At 43.2% G+C, this 25,144-nt stretch overlaps 1 protein-coding gene across 3 annotated transcripts in view; it reads left to right on the top strand.

Moving 5' to 3' along the window:
• HMCN1 (hemicentin 1) overlaps positions 1–25,144 on the top strand; it is a 443,635-nt gene that overhangs the window by 403,323 nt on the left and 15,168 nt on the right. For all 3 annotated transcript variants that reach the window (XM_056523646.1, XM_056523647.1, XM_056523648.1), the window contains 7 exons: positions 1,439–1,560; positions 1,668–1,905; positions 3,108–3,170; positions 7,781–7,900; positions 9,222–9,356; positions 24,169–24,282; positions 24,567–24,692. In XM_056523646.1, coding sequence (XP_056379621.1) covers positions 1,439–1,560; positions 1,668–1,905; positions 3,108–3,170; positions 7,781–7,900; positions 9,222–9,356; positions 24,169–24,282; positions 24,567–24,692 — 918 coding nt within the window. The remainder of the gene's footprint in view (positions 1–1,438; positions 1,561–1,667; positions 1,906–3,107; positions 3,171–7,780; positions 7,901–9,221; positions 9,357–24,168; positions 24,283–24,566; positions 24,693–25,144) is intronic.

Below are 25,144 nucleotides of genomic sequence, written 5' to 3'. Positions count from 1 at the left end.
GACAAAAAGTTGGTACAAAACTCTTTCTCAGCAGGAAGCTAAGGAGCTGTCCCCAAGAGTGGTAAGAGTTCTGTTTATTACACGGAATTACATTGGTTTTTACATTTGACAAAAAAGGGGAGGTTAGTTATCACCTCAAAATCATCATGTTACATTTTGATTTATATATTTTTTTTTATTTTGATTTGTTTATTTGAGTATTGCGTCTGTGTATATATTAGCATATATAAGCATTCATTTCTCTCTTGGCCAAAGTTCACTTATGCTGCCCTTTCACTCTTCTACCGGAAAATCACGGATTTCTCTGTCCTTCTACACAGTCTATATTTCTTAAAATATTTTGTCTTTTGACTTCTTATCTTGCTTCTGTTGGCCTCGTTCCAAGGTCTTTGTCTTAGTTACAGGTAAATAGCAAACTGAAATAACTCATAAGGAATATAATGTTTTTCTGCAGAATGTTAGTGTATATCTCTATATATATATATGTATCGATCAGTAATCAAAATCATAAGGGTCATCCTTATCAATTGTACTGGCCAGTGTTTATTTCTGATGACGTGCACTTTTTTTTTTTTTTTTACTAAGTACAAAGCAGGAATATAAAAATTGCATTCAAAGGCGTCCATAGCTTTTAATCTTGCAGGAAAAACCACAGACTAAGTTTAAAGGGGTACTCCGCTGCTCCGTGTTTGGAACAAAATGTTCTGAGCGTTTAGAGCCGGTGTCGGGGGCTGGTGAAGGTCACGCCCCCTCCCATAGACTTGCATTGAGGGGGCGGGGCCGTGATGTCACGAGCCCCCGGCTCCAGCTCTAAGCGTTCGGAACATTTTGTTCCAAACGCTGAACAGCGGCTTACCCCTTTTAACTATACCTTTAGGTCATGTTCACACGGTGGAATTTCAGTGCCGGATTCCGCATTGAAGTTCACCACAGAGATTCCACTGCAGCAGAATCCTGTGTAATTCAACGGGATTCTGTTGCGCTGTGCACACAGCGGAATTTTCTGTGCCAGATGTTTCCGGCACGGAAATTCCATTTTCCGCATTCACACAAAGAATGAACCTGTTCGTTCTTTCTACAGACTCCGCACGGCTGGCATAGCAGTCTATGAGTCTATGAGACGGAGCATTCCTGTGCAGTCTCGGCTGGCGCCCGCAGCTTGCAGAATTTCTGCACATCATTTCTCCGTGCTGACATTCCATAGTGTGAATATATCCTTAGGGTAGGGTCACGTGCTGTATTTTGCTCCATATTTTCTGAAGCTGATTTAGCTACCCATTGACTTTAATGGGTAGGAAAATACGCAGCAGAAAATACGCAACAAAATATGGCACATGTGACCCTAACCTAAAAGTGTAAGGTATGATCTTCAAATGAGAAACGTGTTATGGGGGTAAACTATGGTAAAAAACGATTATATTATATAATATTCTTACAGGAGAAGTTTTGCGAATCACTCATACGGCCCGCGGACTTGATGCTGATGGCTTCCTTATTTTGGACACTGTTGTGAAAGGATATATTCTTCAGCTCCAATCATCTACTGACATCATGTTAAAAGTAACTATAGAATATGTATTGTTTTCCATATTTTCCATAATATTAAGCAGACATTATAAGCATAGTTAGAGTCATGAGCCTGAAGATGTATATATGTATAATTTTAGGATTACACAGAAGACTATGTCCAAACAGGTCTTGGACAGCTCTATGCATACTCAACAAGGATGTTCTACTTGGATGGAGTCAGTGTACCCTATGCCTGGAACCACACGATCAGCTATGATCCCAGCCATGGCAAGATGCCGGTCATGGTGGAAGTTTTACGTGTATCTTCTGTTAAAGCAGATTATGACCCTCTGGAAGAAACTCTTAGCTTTGAGATGCATGCTTCCATCTCCAAAGGTATGATGTATACAATGGGAAGGGGTTAAAGGGGTACTCCAGCCCTAAGACATCTTATCCCCTATCCAAAGGATAGGGGATAAGATGTCTGACCGCATTGGCCCTGCCGCTGGGGGCCCCCGCAATCCTGCATTCAGCACCCACCTCTTTGAGCTGCACGCCGCGCTGCCAGCTCACAAACTGCCGGGTGCGGACCACGGGGCCGGAGTATCATGACGTTGCGACTCCGACCCCGTCTCGTCATGCCCGGTCCCCGCTATGCAAGTCGATGGAAGGGGCCATCACGCCCCCTCCCATAGACTTGTATAGCGGGCGGGGCGAGGCGTGACGTCACACGGGGCGGAGTCGCGACATCACGATACTCCAGCCCGTGGTCGGCACCCGGCAGTTTGTGAGCTGGCAGCGCGGCGTGCAGCTCAAAGAGGTGGGTGCTGAATGCAAGATTGCGGGAGTCCCCAGCGGCGGGACCCCCGCAGTCAGATATCATATCCCCTATCCTTGTCAGGTCCACGGGGCCTCACACAACAGCCACAGGACCTGACAGGTGAGGAGAACAGCATTCCAGTGCCCCTGTTGCCCTTGGTTATGACCGTCCTAGGGCATCCACTAAGGCGGTCACACTTGCTCAGTTCTACGGCATATTGCTCATTAGTCTCTGCTGTGTATACAAGCAAAGGGGATTGTGGGAAAGTGTGTGCACTGTTGCCTGCCAACCGCAGGGTCACAGAGTAAACCAGAAAGTGGTCAGATCCATGGGGAAGAAGTACAGAGATATAGGTAAGTTTCCATAAAAACAGCACATTTGTCCTCCTTCACACACATAAGTACAAATCTGATTTTACAAACTTTGCTTTGTGGAAAACCCCCTATTCAAGAGCCATCCGGTAAAAAGTATATGTTAAACATGTACTTTTTTGTACAATGTAAGCCCATGGGCAAAGGATGGCTCAATGAGCACATTTGGCACAGGAATGTTTTTTTCATATGTTGAGCCAGGATAATAGTATTTGGTCATCAATTTTTGCAAATTTTTCCAATAAAATGTTTCTCTGTGTCAGTTCCACTCCTGGTTTTGGATACAAATACTAATCACAATGAGGATCGAATGCTGTCTGAATTCTGACTAAATTATTCCATGTGGACCCAGCCATACTACTCCTGTAGTTTTGTTCACCACTGCTTTTTTTTTTTTTTCCTTATAGAAGATCTCGACAATCAGTGTCCGTCTGGATTTAATTATGATGTCTCTGGACTCTACTGTGAAGGTAAATAATGAAAACATTACTTTTGCAGAGTATCGTACAAGCAATCACATGATTGCTTGTACATTTCCCCTAGGGGACTAAAAGCAATAATAATGCTAAAAATTTAAAACACCCCAATTTTTATATTTATCATATGAAAAAAAATTACGAAAATAAACCTAATTCAGATACATTCTGATATGTCCAGATATTTAAAATGTAATGTTACTTATCCTGCATGGTGAACACTCTCTGTCTGTGAAAAAAAAGGCCAATAACAAATGAGGCGGCCTCCCAACTCTACCCAGATCGATGAGATCAGGTGAGAAAAGGGTCAGGCAGTTGATATCCAACATGAGCTATCGGGCTATGGCTTACCCCTCCCCTCTTTATAGAGGACCAATGAATGCCCAGCCATGACAAACATTCATGTGTATGGGGAGGTCAGGAGAGATAGCTGTCAGCCAAACAGAGTTATTGCAACTACTGTTAAATATGTATGGCCAACTCTAGGCACAGCATCTAAAGTGAAAAAAGAGAAACCAAGGACAAAGCAACAAGAGAGAATGTCTCACACCAGGCCCATCCAGTCTGGCCCCATCCATCCATTTTCTTTTACATTTCCTTATACAAGGCATTTGGACCTTTTAACTTTTTTCATTCACATTTTGTTAAGACAATTGTGGAAATTTATTAAAACCTGTGCAAAGGAACTCTTGGCCAGTTGCCTATAGCAACCAATCAGATTGTTTCTTACATCTCTAAAAAGGTCTCTAAAAAGGAAAGAAGCGATCTGATTGGTTGCTATGGACAACTGCTCCACTTTTCCTCTACACAGGTTTTGATAAATTCCGAGGACAACACAGGAGCAACTTAGGGACAACTCTGTGAATGTCCTTTAGTGGCCCAACCAGAGCCTGAACCCAATGAAACATCTCTGGAGAGACCTGAAAATGGCTTCCACTGATGGTCCCCATCCAACCTGACAGAGCTTGAGAGGATCTGAAGAGAAGAATGGCAGAAAATCCCCAAATCCTTGTGGCCTTATCCTCAAGAAGACTGGCGGCTAGAATCATTCCAAAAGGGCTTCAACTAAGTCCTGAGTAAAGGGTCTGAATACTTTTGTCACTGCGATATTTTAGTTTTTCCTTTTAATTAACCCCTTAAGGACGCAGGGCGTACCTGTACACCCTGAGTCCGCTCCCTTTCTATAAAGCGGGGCCATGGCGTGGCCCCGCGTCATGGTGGTTCAGGCCCGGCCTCTAACAACGACTGGGACCAGTGGCTAATAGCGTGCAGCACTGATCGCTGTGCCGAGCACTATTAACCCTTTAGATGCGGCGTTCAAAGTTGATTGCCATGTCCAAAGTCAAAGTAAAGTACTGCCGTTTAGCTCGGTGGGCTCTTCGGGACCGCTGAAGCGAAATCGCGGCATCCCGAACAGCTGGCAGACACAAGGAGGGTAATTACCTGCCGCCTCCGTTGCCGATCGCCGAATGACTGCTCAGTGTCTGAGATCCAGGCATGAGTCAAGCGGCAGAATCATTGATCAATGTTATCCTATGGGATAAAGATTGATGTAAAAGATCAGTGTGTGCAGTGTTATAGGTCCCTATGGGAGCTATAACATTGAAAAAAAAAGTGGGAAAAAAAAGTTTAACCCCTTCCTTAATAAAAGTTTGAATCACCCCCCTTTTACTATTTAAAAAAAAAACGGTGTAAGTAAAAATAAACATATGTAGCATTGCCACGTGCAGAAATATCCGAATTATAAAAATATATTGTTAATTGTTAATATATTGTTAGCGTATGCGGCAAACAATTCCAAAGTCCAAAATAGCGTATTTTTGGTCACTTATATCATGAAAAAATGAATGAAAAGCAATCAAAAAGTCCGATCAATACAAATATGGTACCGCAAAAAATGAGCCTTCATACCGCCTCGTACGTGGAAAAATAAAAAAGTTATAGGGGTCAGAAGATGATAATTTTAAGTGTATACATTTTCCTGTATGTAGTTATGATTTTTTCCAGAAGTACGACAAAATCAAACCTCTATAAGTAGGGGATCATTTTAATTGTATGGACCTACAGAATAATAAGAAGGTGTCATTTTTACTGAAAAATGTACTGCGTAGAAACGGAAGCCTCCAAAAAGTTACAAATAGTTTTTTTTCTTCAGTTTTGTCACACAATGATTTTTTTACCGTTTCGCCGTAGATTTTTGGGTAAAATGACTGATGTCACTGCAAAGTAGAATTGGTGGCACAAAAAATAAGCCATCATATGGATTTTTAGGTGCAAAATTGAAAGAATTATGATTTTTTAAATGTAAGGAGGAAAAAACGAAAGTGCAAAAACGGAAAAACCCTGAGTCCTTAAAGGGGTACTCCCGGAAAACTGGTGTCAGAAAGTTAAACATATTTGTAAATTACTTCTATTAAAAAAATCTTAATCCTTTCAGTACTTTTTAGGGGCTGTATACCACCGAGGAAATTCTTTTCCTTTTGGAATTTTCTTCTATCACGACCACAGTGCTCTCTGCTGACCTCTGCTGTCCATTTTAGGAACTGTCCAGAGCAGCATATGTTTGCTATGGGGATTTTCTCCTGCTCTGGACAGTTCCTAAAATGGACAGCAGAGGTCAGCAGAGAGCACTGTGGTCGTGACAGAAGAGAAATCCAAAAAGAAAAGCATTTCCTCTGTAGTATACAGCCCCTAAAAAGTATTGGAAGGATAAAGATTTTTTTATAGAATTAATTTACAAATCTGTTTAACTTTCTGGCACCAGTTGATTTAAAAAAAAATAATAAAATTTCCATGGGAGTACCCCTTTAAGGGGTTAAATGAACAAAGGTTTCTAAAATCCCGTTCTCACTGTTGTCATTATGGGGAATTGAGTGCAGAATGATGGGGAAACTTGATTTTTTGTATTTAAGCACAACATGAAACATAAAAAACAAAAAAACAAAAAAAAGCAAAAGGGTCTGAAAACTTTCTAAATGCCCTGTATATATTCGAGATAGGATACAAAACTAAATTAAGATATAAGGACAAGCACATGTTTCTTTCTTCTACATCGAGTTAGTAAAAAAAAGCTTTAAAATTGGCAGAACGTGCAGATGACACATCGGAAGCCGAGGAAAATGTCTGTGTAGATTGCTCTTAAGTTTTGTATTGAGTCTTAGTGCAGGAGTCAGTTTTCGGGAATCTTTAGTGTGCCCAATAACATTTATACTAAATTGCTAGAAAAAGCAGGCAGAGCTCCTCATAGGGCAATATTGCCCAAAAAATGACACATATAGACACAACATAAAGGTATAATGGATGTGGTGCTGCCTCCCGGTACCGGCAGGGATGAACTCCAGCCGAATGTCACAGAGATTCCAGGAATGTTCCAAACAAAAGGCCGGGTAGTTGGCGCGATTGTGCCAACTACTGGGCCTTTTGTTTGGAACATTCCTGGAATCTCAATAACAATTATGGGAAACTTGCAATATATGAAAAACCGAAGCAGACAAATGCGCAAATCATGTGCTGTTACTCTGGTGGAGCAGAGGTTACCACTAGCATAAGGAGGAAAGGTGCTCACCTTAGGATGTTATGCTAAGAGCACAATATCTATTGTAGCTTACACCCAATTCCTGGGTGTAAGGTCGGGGTGCAACCTGGATCGTTCCTGTCACTGGTGTAATTCGGGGCTGTCGGAGAAGTCTCAGGTAAAGAGCTGCAGTTGGCAGAAGAAAAGGCGATCCTCCTGACACTCACCTGGTTTTTATAAAGAAACCGATACGGACAGGGAAAATAATAAAATAAAATCCTTTATTTGGCGCTGTGGACTACGTGTTTCAAGGGGTGGGCCCCCCTCTTCGTCAGGTCCTCTCAATGAGAGGACCTGACGAAGAGGGGGTCCCACCCCTCGAAATGCGTAGTCCACAGCGCTAAATAAAGGATTTTATTTTATTATTTTCCCTGTCCGTATCGGTTTCTTTATAAAAACCAGGTGAGCGTCAGGAGGATCGCCTTTTCTTCTGCCAACTGCAGCTCTTTACATAATAACAATTATGGAACAGATCTAACAAATTTAACATTTTCTTGGTAATAAAAAAATTAAAGTAAATAAAAAGCTTATCCATACCTCCCTCGCTCTTTGCTGTTCTCCGGTATCAGGTGCTGACACTTCACAGCGCAGTGCCGCTCCATCAATCACAGGCCGCTTCACCAATCACAGGCCGCAGCAGTGTCCCGCTTCAGTCAGGGATTGGTGGAGCGGCACTGTGAACTATGGTCTGCAGCTGCCTGAAGGGAAGTGTTAGTGGTCGCAGATGGGACCACCCGATACCAAAACCGGGGAAGAGCAAGGGAGGTATGTATGTATAAGCTTATTTTATTACAAAGCAGGGGTACATTGCTTAAAAAAAAAAGGTTTTCACCGCATAACTCCTTTGAATATCCCAGCTGTGTCTTAATGTTTGGCATGGAGGGACAGGGAACATTAAAGTGCAGCTTTAGCAGGTTCTAGATGACATTTTACAACCTTTCTCTGGTGTGTGCCAGTTACTTCTGCCCTGTAAGGCTTTCCATGAATAACTTTTTAGGCCGTGTAACTCAGATTTATTGAATTCTTTCAGATGATGATGAATGCGCCGTCCACAGCCCATGCTCACATGCATGCCATAATATTATGGGAAGTTATTACTGTTCATGTCCGAAAGGCCTGATGAGCTCGGCTGATGGGAAGTCATGCCATGGTAAGATGTTCTGTCATATCAATGTATTTCCGATTATGATTGTTCAGCAATTATATAATATACTACTCCTACAATTGTCACCATGAATTAAACACCAATAATACAAAATTCATGAAAAATAGTATAAACTTTATTAAATAATTAGTAACAAACTCAAGGACAGACAGGAGGTCCTCCTGACGAAGTGGGGAGACCCACGAAACGACGTCCGTTGAGGGTGCACTGTGTCCCTGGATAGCCTGTGGGAACATGCCTATTACAGGTAGTGTTTTATGGATAATAATCTTTTTTGTATTAGCGGCGACTTTGTACTGAGATACACACTACCGTATTGATAATCTGAGTGAACCAACATAACTTATGCATTGTTCCTTATATTTACCATCTTGATTACCAGGACCAGGTCACTAGTGCTTTTCTGGGGTATATGTTTTTTAGGGGTGGGTTTGTCTGTCCTTGAGTTTGTAACTAATTATTTAATAAAGTTTATACTATTTTTCATGAATTTTGTATTATTGGTGTTTAATTCATGGTGACAATTGTAGGAGTAGTACCATAGGTGGTTTTTTGTTACCATTTCTATTGGTTTAACATTTCAGAGGAAGAGTGTAGGTTATATAATTATATAATATAGATGGAGTACATATTGTTATAATATATTTTATTTAATGTAAAATGTCGGAATTTCCTGTGTTCCAGTGTCACTGCTAGATGACACTTAAAGCGTACCTGTCGTATCACAGAAAATAAATACTTGTATATATTATTTACTAGGTCATGCAGATGCTTTACATATGTTTTTTTGTTTTTGGCTCCCACATCCCTCTGTTCTGCTGCTCACTCATTCTGACATCCACTGCTCAGGAAGGGGTTCATCTGAAGCAAGCACTGAGCCCGCCCTCACTCACTATGCATTCACTCCCTCCCTGTGTCTGCTGTGTTGTGCTTGATCTCTTTATCCAATCACTGCAGGCTGCTCTGTAACCCCCTCCTTCCGGTTTTCATGCTGCAGTCTGATAGGACAGGAGTGAGCACAGAGGAGTGCTAGTCCCACCCTCACTTCCTTGACTTTGACAAAGATGATGCTGCAACCAGACAGTATTATGTTCTGGATAGTGTAGGGACACCTAGTGGTCTTTTTTATAAGCCATGATTATTATAAAAAAGGAGACATTTTTTTTAATGAAGTTTATTAGAAAGGTTAATGTTTTGGCAGGATGTACAACATATTAAAAGTTTTTTAATCTGACAATGCTCATTGAAAGTAAATGGAGTTATACTGTTTATTACCATGAGTTTATCTCAATACCTTTATTTGCAGACATTGATGAGTGCACATTGGAAGATGCTGTTTGTCGGAAAAATGAAGAGTGCAGAAACACCATTGGTTCATATAATTGTGTTCTGAAATGTGGAATTGGATTTAGAGCTTCTGCTAATGGTATAGACTGTAAAGGTAAAGTATCAGAAGCAAAGGGAAAATTATCATCATGGTTTATCTTAACCTGTTAAGGACGAAGGGCGTACAGGTATTCCCTTGCGTACTGGTACTTAAGGACGAAGGGCATACCTTTACGCCCTAAGTCCTTAAGTGGCTTTGAAGCGAGCACAGGAGCTGTGCTCGCTTCAGAACAGTATGTGTTGGCTACTATCGGTAGCCGGACACTGACTGTCAATGACAGGCAGCGGCGATCCCGGCATCTAAAGTGAAACTAAAAATCTCCGGTAGCTCAGAGGGGAACTCCAACTATCATGTTGCGGGGGTTCTGTGAGCTAAAATAGCAAAAGAGGGTCCCCTTACCTGCCTACTGCCGCCCGATCGCCCATTCAATGATGTGTCCTGGTTTAACCATGCTATATCAGTGGATCACCAATCATACTGGATAATGCTATGCCATAGACATAGCATTATACAGCAAATGCCCTATGGGGACTTAAAATGTGTAAAAAAAAAAAAAATCTAAATAAGTTCCTAAAACTATATAAAACCCCCTCCCCTAATAAAAAAAATTTATTACCCTTATTTTCCCATTTTACAAAAAAAAAGTTAACATATTTGGTATCCCCGTGTGCTTAAATGTCTAAACTATTAAAATATAATGTTTATGATCCTGCACAGTAAATGGTGTTACGTAAAAAATATCAAACACCAAAAATATAGATTTTTAATCACATCATATCTCATAAAAAGAATATTAAAAGCGATCAAAAAGTCCCATCAAAAACAAAACTGGTATCGATAAAAACTACAGATCACGACACAGAAAATGCCTTAATACAGCCCTGAATATGGAAAAATAAAAAAGTTATAGGGGTCAGAAAAAGACAATTTTATGCATATGAAATATTGTTAATACAAAGTATAAATTGGTTTTAATCGCATTGACCTACATAATAAACATAATGTATCATTTTTACCATAAAGTGCACTGCATAAAAACCAAACCCCCCAAAAGTTGCAGAGTTGCAGTTTTCTTATAAATTTCTGCCCGCAAATATTAATTTTATGGTCTCATGGTATATCTTATGGTAAAATGAAAGAGGTTAGTACAAAGTACAATTGGCCTCGCAAAAAACAAACCCTCATATGGGTCTTTAGGCAAAAAAAATAAGAGTTATGGATTTAAAAAAGGAGAGGAGGAAAAAACAAATATTATTAACATTTGACCGCTAAGCGGTCACTAAGACCCTAAATTTCCCACCCAATATAAAACTTAACGTTTAATGAGCCAAGATTAAAATAACCTCACACATATTGATCCATAGTGCATTGATTGGCATGACACTGCATGCTATAGAAGTGAATTGAAAGAATAGACTGTGGCTGCAGTCCACAGTCTATAGTGTGAGACAATTAAAAATCTAACACATTGCCCGCCCGCCCGACGTTTCGCCACAGGCTGTGGCTTTATCAAGGGCTAAGAGGCAAATGGCGTGCAAACAAGCCTTTCAGGGGTTTAAATAACCTCCTGTCTCTAACGTCATTAGAACATGTCACTTCCTGTATTAACATGACATCTCATTGGTTACAATCACATGCAGACTAATGATTGACCGCTTCCTGGCCAATGAAATTTTGACCAGGATGCATCTTGCTATATTCGTTTGATTGACAGCATCCTTGACCAACCAGCTGAGACCAATCAAGCTTCTGAACTCCTCATTGGTGCCGGAAGCTGTACACGTATGTGCGCCATCGGTCCTGCGCTAACTGATAGCTTCCCGAACCTCCGATATGAACGCATGCGCAGTACGGATGCGCAGAAGAACGTGCGCGAATACTTAGTCATATACAGCCACTGCTAGGAAGCTGCGCGACAGACATATGCGCCGGCACTTAGCCGATTTTTTTGCATATGATTCACACATGGCTGTTGTGATAGAGCTGTAATACACAATATAACCACTCATGTGAACAACGACTGCGTAGCAAGTACTAAACTAATTCGAGAACACTAAATAAGTTACTATCTGGCAATATAGGGCGACCAACCTAGCAACGTAGGTATAACATCAAGACAAGGAAGTATTATTCATAATACCGCTGAAATAGTGTAATCGATAGTAATAGAGGGGGGAGCAAATACTCATCTGTTCTGCATAGATATAGTCATAATTAATTCATATCATCAACGGAAGTTAATCATAAGTATGATTAATAAAGGCTTATAACGGCTCTTCTATATAGTAACAATTGTAATAAGTGATTCCTGTCCTACAAGAAGGCTGCATAGGTGAAGCCTTCATTCAGTCCGTTTGGGCTTTGGGATTTTAATCTCCAAATCCATCGGGCTTCTTCTTGAAGCAGTCTGGTGTTAAGATTGCCACGTCTCGGACCCAGTTTACACTGGGTAATGCCACAGAAACGTAATTCAAAGGGAGCATCATTGTGTACAGTCCTCATATGCCTAGCAATTGGCGTATCTTGATAGGTGTTAATAGTACTCATATGTTTTGAAATACGCCTACGCAATTGTTGGACTGTCTTTCCTACATAGATTTTAGGACAATTGCATGTGGCTAGGTACACTACCCCCGTCGTTTGACAGGTGATGAAGTCCCTAATTTGATATTTCCGATTATCAATCGGATTAGAGAATTCTTTTGTACGTGGCATAAATTTGCAAAAATTGCACCGTCCACATGGATGTGATCCTTTGATTGATGATTTCAACCAACTGGATGCAGACTCCTCTGCATAAAAACTCCTAACTATTTGATTTTGAATATTGGGTCCTCTACGATAGGTTATAGAGGGGTGAGTAGAGATCACCTCCCTAAGGTCATTGTCCACCTGTAATATAGACCAATATTTCCTAAGTATATTCATGATTTTTTGATTGTGTTGATCAAAAGTTCCGATACACCTAATGATCTTTTGGCCACTATTGTCTTTAGCCAATTTGTGATCACGTAATAATTCAGATCTTGGAGTAGCCCTGGCTCTGGCGAAGGCCTTGTGAAGGACTTTCTTGGGATAACCTCTATTGGTGAAGCGTCTATACAGGAGATCACATTCTTCTTGAAATTTAAGAGGATCAGAACAATTCCTTTTGGCTCGTAGATATTGACTGATTGGGATACCTTTCTTCAATGGTACGGGATGATAACTCTTCCAATTAAGAAAACTATTGGTTGACGTAGGTTTACGATATATAGAAGTGTGAATGTGACCAAGTGAATCAATAGTGATAGTGAGGTGAAGAAAATGAAGAAATTTATCGTGAATTTCAGAAGTAAAGTGCATATTAATATGATTAGTGTTAAGTGCTTGAACGAAGGATTGAAATAATTGTGTAGTGCTGTCCCAAAAAATCTATATATCATCTATATAACGACCCCAAAATAAAATGTGAGAATTAAATTCTTGAAAAGTGTCAGAGAAAACGTGAGTGTCTTCCCACCACCCTAAGAATAAATTAGAATAATTCGGTGCACAAGGAGTGCCCATAGCAGTGCCCTTCAACTGAAAATAAAAGTGCCTATCAAAAAGGAAAAAATTGTGAGTAAGTAGAAAACGTAATAAGGTCAAAACAAATTTGTTGTGTGCTGTGTACTGAAGACCTTTAGTAGTTAGGAAATGTTGTACAGCATGAAGTCCCTGTTCATGTTGGATGTTTGTATAGAGAGATTCCACATCCAAACTAGCTATAAGAGTACCTGGAGGGAATGTGATCTCCTGTAATTTCTTCACAGTATCCTTGGTATCCTTAATAAAGGACGGAAGAGAGGAAACAAAAGGGGTCAAGAACTGATCTACATAGTGACTGATATTTTGTGTAATATTGTCACACCCTGAAACAATGGGTCTGCCAGGGATAGGGGAACTCCGTTTGTGCACCTTGGGAAGGGCGTAGAAAGTGGCTATTGTTGGCGATGGATTAAAGAGATATTTAAATTCTTCTTCTGTTATCAATTGGTCTATTCTTGCCTCTTGTAAAAATGTACGTAAATTCTGGTTAAACTCCTGAAGTGGGTTATGGTCAAGTTTACGATAAGTATCTTTATCATTCAACAGTCTCATCACCATAGTCTTATAATAACTTTTATCCATCAGGACGATGTTTCCTCCTTTATCAGAGGGTTTGCAAACAATCTCATTATTTTGTTGTATTTCATCAAGTGCTCGGATTTCTTCCGTAGATAAGTTAGATGGAATATGGGGAGTCCTTGACCTTAGGGAACTGATCTCGTGTGTAACCATCTTAACAAAAGTATCAATATTAGAGTATTGTGACAAGGATGGTGTGAAACTTGACTTGGGTTTAAGATTAGAGAAGGGAGCTTCAACTGAGACAATTCCTGTCTCACTTTCTTCTTCTAGCTGTTCTAGCATAGTAACAACTTGCTGATCTTGTTGTCTGTTCACAGCAGGATTGGTAGCAAGGTTTTTGTGAAATTTGTGTAGGGCAAGCTTCCTGCCAAATAAATTTATATCTTTAGTCCAAGTAAAAATATTACAAGGTGGTGTAGGGGTGAATGATAACCCCTTTTGTAATACGGACAAATGATGTTCTGAATGAACATCATTTGTCCGTATTACAAAAGGAGTTATCATTCACCCCTACACCACCTTGTAATATTTTTACTTGGACTAAAGATATAAATTTATTTGGCAGGAAGCTTGCCCTACACAAATTTCACAAAAACCTTGCTACCAATCCTGCTGTGAACAGACAACAAGATCAGCAAGTTGTTACTATGCTAGAACAGCTAGAAGAAGAAAGTGAGACAGGAATTGTCTCAGTTGAAGCTCCCTTCTCTAATCTTAAACCCAAGTCAAGTTTCACACCATCCTTGTCACAATACTCTAATATTGATACTTTTGTTAAGATGGTTACACACGAGATCAGTTCCCTAAGGTCAAGGACTCCCCATATTCCATCTAACTTATCTACGGAAGAAATCCGAGCACTTGATGAAATACAACAAAATAATGAGATTGTTTGCAAACCCTCTGATAAAGGAGGAAACATCGTCCTGATGGATAAAAGTTATTATAAGACTATGGTGATGAGACTGTTGAATGATAAAGATACTTATCGTAAACTTGACCATAACCCACTTCAGGAGTTTAACCAGAATTTACGTACATTTTTACAAGAGGCAAGAATAGACCAATTGATAACAGAAGAAGAATTTAAATATCTCTTTAATCCATCGCCAACAATAGCCACTTTCTACGCCCTTCCCAAGGTGCACAAACGGAGTTCCCCTATCCCTGGCAGACCCATTGTTTCAGGGTGTGACAATATTACACAAAATATCAGTCACTATGTAGATTAGTTCTTGACCCCTTTTGTTTCCTCTCTTCCGTCCTTTATTAAGGATACCAAGGATACTGTGAAGAAATTACAGGAGATCACATTCCCTCCAGGTACTCTTATAGCTAGTTTGGATGTGGAATCTCTCTATACAAACATCCAACATGAACAGGGACTTCATGCTGTACAACATTTCCTAACTGTTACGCCGAGCGCTCCGGGTCCCCGCTCCTCCCCGGAGCGCTCGCTACACTCCTCTCACTGCAGCGCTCCGGTCGGTTCCACGGACCCGGGGCGCTGCGATACCGCCTCTGGCCGGGATGCGATTCGCGATGCGGGTAGCGCCCGCTCGCGATGCGCACCCCGGCTCCCGTACCTGACTCGCTCTCCGTCAGTTCTGTCCCGGCGCGCGCGGCCCCGCTCCCTAGGGCGCGCGCGCGCCGGGTCTTTGCGATTTAAAGGGCCACTGCGCCGCTGATTGGCGCAGTGGTTCCAATTAGTGTTTACACCTGTGCACTTCCCTATATCACCTCACTTCCCCTTCACTCCCTCGCCGGATCTTGTTGCCTTAGTGCCAGTGAAAGCGTTTCCTTGTGTGTTCCTAGCCTGTGTTCCAGACCTCCTGCCGTTGCCCCTGACTACGATCCTTGCTGCCTGCCCCGACCTTCTGCTACGTCCGACCTTGCTTCTGTCTACTCCCTTGTACCGCGCCTATCTTCAGCAGCCAGAGAGGTTGAGCCGTTGCTAGGGGATACGACCTGGTCACTACCGCCGCAGCAAGACCATCCCGCTTTGCGGCGGGCTCTGGTGAAAACCAGTAGTGACTTAGAACCGATCCTCTAGCACGGTCCACGCCAATCCCTCTCTGGCACAGAGGATCCACTACCTGCCAGCCGGCATCGTGACAGTAGATCCGGCCATGGATCCCGCTGAAGTTCCTCTGCCAGTTGTCGCTGACCTCACCACGGTGGTCGCCCAGCAGTCACAACAGATTGCGCAACAAGGCCAACAGCTGTCTCAACTGACTGTTATGCTACAACAGTTACTACCACAGCTCCAGCAACCATCTCCTCCGCCAGCTCCTGTACCTCCTCCGCAGCGAGTGGCCGCTTCTGGACTACGACTATCCTTGCCGGATAAATTTGATGGGGACTCTAAGTTTTGCCGTGGCTTCCTTTCCCAATGTTCATTACACTTGGAGATGATGTCGGACCAGTTCCCCACTGAAAGGTCTAAGGTGGCTTTCGTAGTCAGCCTGCTGTCTGGAAAAGCCCTGGCTTGGGCCACACCGCTCTGGGACCGCAATGACCCCGTCACTGCCTCTGTACACTCCTTCTTCTCGGAAATTCGAAGTGTCTTTGAGGAACCTGCCCGAGCCTCTTCTGCTGAGACTGCCCTGTTGAACCTGGTCCAGGGTAATTCTTCCGTTGGCGAGTATGCCGTACAATTCCGTACTCTTGCTTCTGAATTATCCTGGAACAATGAGGCCCTCTGCGCGACCTTTAAAAAAGGCCTATCCAGCAACATTAAAGATGTTCTGGCCGCACGAGAAATGCCTGCTAATCTTCATGAACTTATTCACCTAGCCACTCGCATTGACATGCGTTTTTCCGAAAGGCGTCAGGAGCTCCGCCAAGATATGGACTCTGTTCGCACGAGGCGTTTCTTCTCCTCGGCTCCTCTCTCCTCTGGTTCCCTGCAATCTGTTCCTGTGCCTCCCGCCGTGGAGGCTATGCAGGTCGACCGGTCTCGCCTGACATCTCAAGAGAGGACACGACGCCGCATGGAGAACCTCTGCCTGTACTGTGCTAGTACCGAACACTTCCTGAGGGATTGTCCTATCCGCCCTCCCCGCCTGGAAAGACGTACCCTGACTCCGCACAAAGGTGAGACAATCCTTGATGTCCACTCTGCTTCTCCACGTCTTACTGTGCCTGTGCGGATGTCTGCCTCTGCCTTCTCCTTCTCTTCTGTGGCCTTCTTGGACTCTGGATCTGCAGGAAATTTTATTTTGGCCTCTCTCGTCAACAGGTTCAACATCCCAGTGACCAGTCTCACCAGACCCCTTTACATCAATTGTATAAACAATGAAAGATTGGACTGTTCCATACGTTTCCGCACGGAGCCCCTTCTAATGAGCATCGGATCTCATCACGAGAGGATTGAACTTTTGGTCCTCCCCAATTGCACCTCGGAGATTCTCCTTGGACTTCCCTGGCTTCAACTTCATTCCCCAACCCTGGATTGGTCCACTGGGGAGATCAAGAGTTGGGGGCCCTCTTGTTCCAAGGACTGTCTAAAACCGGTTCCCAGTAACCCTTGCCGTAACTCTGTGCTTCCTCCAGTAACCGGTCTCCCTAAGGCCTATATGGACTTCGCGGATGTTTTCTGCAAAAAACAAGCGGAGACTCTACCTCCTCACAGGCCTTATGATTGTCCTATCGACCTCCTCCCGGGCACTACTCCACCCCGGGGCAGAATTTATCCTCTCTCTGTCCCAGAGACTCTTGCCATGTCTGAATACGTCCAGGAGAATCTAAAAAAGGGCTTTATCCGTAAATCCTCCTCTCCTGCCGGAGCCGGATTTTTCTTTGTGTCCAAAAAAGATGGCTCTCTACGTCCTTGCATTGACTACCGCGGACTTAATAAAATCACGGTTAAGAACCGCTACCCCTTACCCCTCATCTCTGAACTCTTTGATCGCCTCCAAGGTGCCCACATCTTTACTAAATTGGACTTAAGAGGCGCCTATAACCTCATCCGCATCAGAGAGGGGGATGAGTGGAAAACAGCATTTAACACCAGAGATGGACACTTTGAGTATCTGGTCATGCCCTTTGGCCTGTGCAACGCCCCTGCTGTCTTCCAAGACTTTGTTAATGAAATTTTTCGTGATCTGTTATACTCCTGTGTTGTTGTATATCTTGATGATATCCTAATTTTTTCGGCCAATCTAGAAGAACACCGCCAGCATGTCCGTATGGTTCTTCAGAGACTTCGTGACAATCAACTCTATGCTAAAATTGAGAAATGTCTGTTTGAATGCCAATCTCTTCCTTTTCTAGGATACTTGGTCTCTGGCCAGGGACTACAAATGGATCCAGATAAACTCTCTGCCGTCTTAGATTGGCCACGCCCCTCCGGACTCCGTGCCATCCAACGCTTTTTGGGGTTCGCCAATTATTACAGGCAATTTATTCCACATTTTTCTACCATTGTGGCTCCTATTGTGGCTTTAACCAAAAAAAATGCCGATCCCAAGTCTTGGCCTCCTCAAGCGGAAGACGCCTTTAAACGACTCAAGTCTGCCTTCTCTTCGGCTCCCGTGCTCTCCAGGCCTGACCCATCTAAACCCTTCCTATTGGAGGTTGATGCCTCCTCAGTGGGAGCTGGAGCTGTCCTTCTACAAAAAAACTCTTCCGGGCATACTGTTACTTGTGGGTTTTTTTCTAGGACCTTCTCTCCGGCGGAGAGGAACTACTCCATCGGGGATCGAGAGCTTCTAGCCATTAAATTAGCACTTGAGGAATGGAGGCATCTGCTGGAGGGATCAAGATTTCCAGTTATTATTTACACCGATCACAAGAACCTCTCATACCTCGAGTCTGCCCAGCGGCTGAATCCTCGTCAGGCCAGGTGGTCTCTGTTCTTTGCCCGATTTAATTTTGAAATTCACTTTCGGCCTGCTGATAAGAACATTAGGGCCGATGCTCTCTCTCGTTCCTCAGATGCTTCTGAAATTGAACTCTCTCCTCAACACATCATTCCTCCTGACTGCCTGATTTCCACTTCTCCAGCCTCCATCAGGCAAACTCCTCCAGGAAAGACCTTTGTTTCTCCACGCCAACGCCTCGGAATCCTCAAATGGGGTCACTCCTCCCATCTCGCAGGTCATGCGGGCATCAAGAAATCTGTGCAACTCATCTCTCGCTTCTATTGGTGGCCGACTCTAGAGACTGATGTGGTGGACTTTGTGCGAGCCTGCACTATCTGTGCCCGGGATAAGACTCCTCGCCAGAAGCCCGCTGGTTTTCTTCTCCCTCTGCCTGTTCCCGAACAACCTTGGTCTCTGATTGGTATGGATTTTATTACTGACTTACCCCCATCCCATGGCAACACTGTTATTTGGGTGGTCGTTGATCGATTCTCCAAAATGGCACATTTCATCCCTCTTCCTGGTCTTCCTTCAGCGCCTCAGTTGGCTAAACAATTTTTTGTACACATTTTTCGTCTTCACGGGTTGCCTACGCAGATCGTCTCGGATAGAGGCGTCCAATTTGTGTCTAAATTCTGGAGGGCTCTCTGTAAACAACTCAAGATTAAATTAAATTTTTCTTCTGCATACCATCCTCAATCCAATGGACAAGTAGAAAGAATTAACCAGATCTTGGGTGACTATTTACGACATTTTGTTTCCTCCCGCCAGGATGACTGGGCAGATCTTCTACCTTGGGCCGAATTCTCGTATAATTTCAGAATCTCTGAATCTTCCTCCAAATCCCCGTTTTTCGTGGTGTACGGCCGTCACCCTCTTCCCCCCCTCCCTACCCCCTTGCCCTCTGGTCTGCCCGCTGTGGATGAAATTTCTCGTGATCTTTCCATCATATGGAGAGAGACCCAAAATTCTCTCTTACAGGCTTCTTCACGCATGAAGAGATTCGCGGATAAGAAAAGAAGAGCTCCTCCCATCTTTTCCCCTGGAGACAAGGTATGGCTCTCCGCCAAATATGTCCGCTTCCGTGTCCCTAGCTATAAGTTGGGACCACGCTATCTTGGTCCTTTCAAGATTTTGCGCCAGATTAATCCTGTCTCTTACAAACTTCTTCTTCCTCCTTCTCTTCGTATTCCTAATGCCTTTCATGTTTCTCTTCTTAAACCACTTATCATTAACCGTTTCTCTCCCAAATCTGTTCCCCCCACTCCTGTCTCCGGCTCCTCGGACATCTTCTCCGTCAGACAGATTTTAGCATCTAAAAAGGTCAGAGGGAAAACCTTCTTTTTAGTGGATTGGGAGGGTTGTGGTCCAGAAGAGAGGTCCTGGGAACCTGAGGACAATATCCTGGACAAAAGTCTGGTCCTCAGGTTCTCAGGCTCCAAGAAGAGGGGGAGACCCAAGGGGGGGGGTACTGTTACGCCGAGCGCTCCGGGTCCCCGCTCCTCCCCGGAGCGCTCGCTACACTCCTCTCACTGCAGCGCTCCGGTCGGTTCCACGGACCCGGGGCGCTGCGATACCGCCTCTGGCCGGGATGCGATTCGCGATGCGGGTAGCGCCCGCTCGCGATGCGCACCCCGGCTCCCGTACCTGACTCGCTCTCCGTCAGTTCTGTCCCGGCGCGCGCGGCCCCGCTCCCTAGGGCGCGCGCGCGCCGGGTCTTTGCGATTTAAAGGGCCACTGCGCCGCTGATTGGCGCAGTGGTTCCAATTAGTGTTTACACCTGTGCACTTCCCTATATCACCTCACTTCCCCTTCACTCCCTCGCCGGATCTTGTTGCCTTAGTGCCAGTGAAAGCGTTTCCTTGTGTGTTCCTAGCCTGTGTTCCAGACCTCCTGCCGTTGCCCCTGACTACGATCCTTGCTGCCTGCCCCGACCTTCTGCTACGTCCGACCTTGCTTCTGTCTACTCCCTTGTACCGCGCCTATCTTCAGCAGCCAGAGAGGTTGAGCCGTTGCTAGGGGATACGACCTGGTCACTACCGCCGCAGCAAGACCATCCCGCTTTGCGGCGGGCTCTGGTGAAAACCAGTAGTGACTTAGAACCGATCCTCTAGCACGGTCCACGCCAATCCCTCTCTGGCACAGAGGATCCACTACCTGCCAGCCGGCATCGTGACACTAACTACTAAAGGTCTTCAGTACACAGCACACAACAAATTTGTTTTGACCTTATTACGTTTTCTACTTACTCACAATTTTTTCCTTTTTGATAGGCACTTTTATTTTCAGTTGAAGGGCACTGCTATGGGCACTCCTTGTGCACCGAATTATTCTAATTTATTCTTAGGGTGGTGGGAAGACACTCACGTTTTCTCTGACACTTTTCAAGAATTTAATTCTCACATTTTATTTTGGGGTCGTTATATAGATGATATATAGATTTTTTGGGACAGCACTACACAATTATTTCAATCCTTCGTTCAAGCACTTAACACTAATCATATTAATATGCACTTTACTTCTGAAATTCACGATAAATTTCTTCATTTTCTTCACCTCACTATCACTATTGATTCACTTGGTCACATTCACACTTCTATATATCGTAAACCTACGTCAACCAATAGTTTTCTTAATTGGAAGAGTTATCATCCCGTACCATTGAAGAAAGGTATCCCAATCAGTCAATATCTACGAGCCAAAAGGAATTGTTCTGATCCTCTTAAATTTCAAGAAGAATGTGATCTCCTGTATAGACGCTTCACCAATAGAGGTTATCCCAAGAAAGTCCTTCACAAGGCCTTCGCCAGAGCCAGGGCTACTCCAAGATCTGAATTATTACGTGATCACAAATTGGCTAAAGACAATAGTGGCCAAAAGATCATTAGGTGTATCAGAACTTTTGATCAACACAATCAAAAAATCATGAATATACTTAGGAAATATTGGTCTATATTACAGGTGGACAATGACCTTAGGGAGGTGATCTCTACTCACCCCTCTATAACCTATCGTAGAGGACCCAATATTCAAAATCAAATAGTTAGGAGTTTTTATGCAGAGGAGTCTGCATCCAGTTGGTTGAAATCATCAATCAAAGGATCACATCCATGTGGACGGTGCAATTTTTGCAAATTTATGCCACGTACAAAAGAATTCTCTAATCCGATTGATAATCGGAAATATCAAATTAGGGACTTCATCACCTGTCAAACGACGGGGGTAGTGTACCTAGCCACATGCAATTGTCCTAAAATCTATGTAGGAAAGACAGTCCAACAATTGCGTAGGCGTATTTCAAAACATATGAGTACTATTAACACCTATCAAGATACGCCAATTGCTAGGCATATGAGGACTGTACACAATGATGCTCCCTTTGAATTACGTTTCTGTGGCATTACCCAGTGTAAACTGGGTCCGAGACGTGGCAATCTTAACACCAGACTGCTTCAAGAAGAAGCCCGATGGATTTGGAGATTAAAATCCCAAAGCCCAAACGGACTGAATGAAGGCTTCACCTATGCAGCCTTCTTGTAGGACAGGAATCACTTATTACAATTGTTACTATATAGAAGAGCCGTTATAAGCCTTTATTAATCATACTTATGATTAACTTCCGTTGATGATATGAATTAATTATGACTATATCTATGCAGAACAGATGAGTATTTGCTCCCCCCTCTATTACTATCGATTACACTATTTCAGCGGTATTATGAATAATACTTCCTTGTCTTGATGTTATACCTACGTTGCTAGGTTGGTCGCCCTATATTGCCAGATAGTAACTTATTTAGTGTTCTCGAATTAGTTTAGTACTTGCTACGCAGTCGTTGTTCACATGAGTGGTTATATTGTGTATTACAGCTCTATCACAACAGCCATGTGTGAATCATATGCAAAAAAATCGGCTAAGTGCCGGCGCATATGTCTGTCGCGCAGCTTCCTAGCAGTGGCTGTATATGACTAAGTATTCGCGCACGTTCTTCTGCACATCCGTACTGCGCATGCGTTCATATCGGAGGTTCGGGAAGCTATCAGTTAGCGCAGGACCGATGGCGCACATACGTGTACAGCTTCCGGCACCAATGAGGAGTTCAGAAGCTTGATTGGTCTCAGCTGGTTGGTCAAGGATGCTGTCAATCAAACGAATATAGCAAGATGCATCCTGGTCAAAATTTCATTGGCCAGGAAGCGGTCAATCATTAGTCTGCATGTGATTGTAACCAATGAGATGTCATGTTAATACAGGAAGTGACATGTTCTAATGACGTTAGAGACAGGAGGTTATTTAAACCCCTGAAAGGCTTGTTTGCACGCCATTTGCCTCTTAGCCCTTGATAAAGCCACAGCCTGTGGCGAAACGTCGGGCGGGCGGGCAATGTGTTAGATTTTTAATTGTCTCACACTATAGACTGTGGACTGCAGCCACAGTCTATTCTTTCAATTCACTTCTATAGCATGCAGTGTCATGCCAATCAATGCACTATGGATCAATATGTGTGAGGTTATTTTAATCTTGGCTCATTAAACGTTAAGTTTTATATTGGGTGGGAAATTTAGGGTCTTAGTGACCGCTTAGCGGTCAAATGTTAATAATATTGGATTTACCCTCCACTCATAGGTCCCTCTTGTTGCATTGAGGAAAAAACAAAAGCGCAAAAATGAAAATTGGCCGGGTCCTTAAGGTCAAAATGGGCTTCATCATTAAAGGGTTTAAATTTTTTAATCTTACTTACATTTGTAATAAAACACCAAGTACTATCTGAAAAACTGTAGCTAAAAACAAGACTAAAGCCTAAGGGTTTGTTCACACTGAGAAAATTTTGTGAAGTATTTTCCTCAGCGCAAAATTGTCCAGCATTGGCGCTTTTGTCAAACGCAATTTGCTGTGAACATAAATGATGTTTCATTCACAAACAGCTCTTCTCTGCAGCTTCTGGTGGCAAAATGAACATGGTCAATCCTCCCAGAATCCCCTTCCTCATCAGTAGTTCCTCTACTGAACTTCCGATGTGTGAACAGAGCAGTGGAATTCCCATTGAGATTAATAAGAGACTGTTTCAAATAGAATTTTCGCAGACTATCCTTGTGGAAATTCCGGACAGAATCTCTGTAGTATAAACAGGGCCTAAAATGATAATTATAACGGTGGTTTCAACACGGCACTGTACTGTCACTGTTGTATGTGGAGGTTAAACCCTTTTATAGCTCAATACTTTGGATCCCTTATTCATGAGGCAACTATGTAGCCAAAAGGATGACAAAAATGTAGAGTGCTCTCATTACTGAGTAAACAAGCCCAATGGTTATAAAGCTAATGTTACTGTTCAATAGAAAGGAGTACACCTCCGGAAATTCATTTTGTGGTTATTCTCTATGAAGCTGCTGTTGGTTTGATTAAGATTCAATGGCTATTTCTGATTTGGCCGCAAACTCACTGGGCCAGGTGCAAAGCGCCAAACCCAGCAGTATAAGGAGTGTTAGTGCTATAGCCAAGCATCACTGCCTACTCTCCTTTTCCCTGAGAAATCTAAACAATAATGCATAAAGCATTGCTGCTCATTGTAGAGTAGGGACTCCTGTCTTTGACAGGGTTCCCTGCTCCTCTACATAGTTATGGTGGCACCTTACACTAGGACATCATGGAAACTATCTACTGATCAGATTCAGTAGGCATACACAGTATGTCTCTCTGCTCAGTGAACACTTACCGTACTGGGCCAGGTGCAGCTCTGCACGCCTTTCTACTCAGGATGAACAATTGCTGGGCCCTCCTACTGAAACATTTGGGAGTTGGGTTTTTTATGACATAAACCAGTTTGTATATTTTTTAATAATTCCAGATATTAATGAGTGCCAAGAGTCAAGTCCGTGTCACCAGCGTTGCTTCAATAGCATTGGGAGCTATCATTGCGGATGTGATCCAGGCTTCCATTTGAAAGGGAGAAGATGTTTTGGTAAGTCTGGATCATGTATATAATGTATGACAGGTGACTGGACGCTTTAATTACAGAAAGAAGAGACTACTAGTCTACAAAGAAGCAGCATTGTAAGATTTAAAATTGTAGCTGTCCCTGTTATGAAGGGCACTATGGCTAATACTATGTGGTGGTGCTGTTAGGGGGTCACTGTGGTAGCATTGATATTGGCAGGCTGTAGATGTCACTGCTAGAGAGGCACTGCATGGTGGTTCTGTTATGATGGATACACGCTCAATGTTTATTCATGTGCTTCCCTGCAGACCTGAATGAATGCCGTCAAAGTGTCTGCAGACCAGACCAACTGTGCAAGAACACACGTGGAAGTTATAAGTGCATCGATATATGTCCAAGTGGACTTACAAAATCAGAAAATGGATCATGTGTTGGTAAGTGTGGTACCTCTTAAAGGGCACATATTAAACCAGTGCTGGATATCTGCCGGAAAATCATATCCAACTTGATGTTCCTAGGAGTAAGATTGTCCAAAAAGTTCTATTCAGGCCTGCAAAAGTCCTTGAAGAATGGCTTAAGCACCGAAGTGCATCTGCTTCCTTTACTTCCCTGTCATCTTGACTGTTCACCATGCCGAAACTGTCAGTTAAGATGAAGGGGGAGGGGTTATGGTTTAAAGAGTACCTATCATAAACTAATATGTCCCTAAATCCATCCAGCATATGTCCCTGACTCATCCTGACACTAATCCTGTCTTTTATTATATAAAAAAAAAACTTTTTACAGGCTGCTCAGTCATCGGTTCTTCAGTGAGAGAGAAAGGGGGCATGGCCCGGCAGACTCAACATCATATGAAGCCTGCCTGGGCTCACTTCTGCCCTTCTTC

The sequence above is a fragment of the Hyla sarda genome, chromosome 6, assembly GCF_029499605.1.
Source record: "Hyla sarda isolate aHylSar1 chromosome 6, aHylSar1.hap1, whole genome shotgun sequence".
In the NCBI taxonomy this organism is placed as follows: Eukaryota; Metazoa; Chordata; class Amphibia; order Anura; family Hylidae; genus Hyla; species Hyla sarda.
Note: the sequence above shows the minus strand (reverse complement) of the source record. Positions and strands in the feature narration are given on the sequence as shown.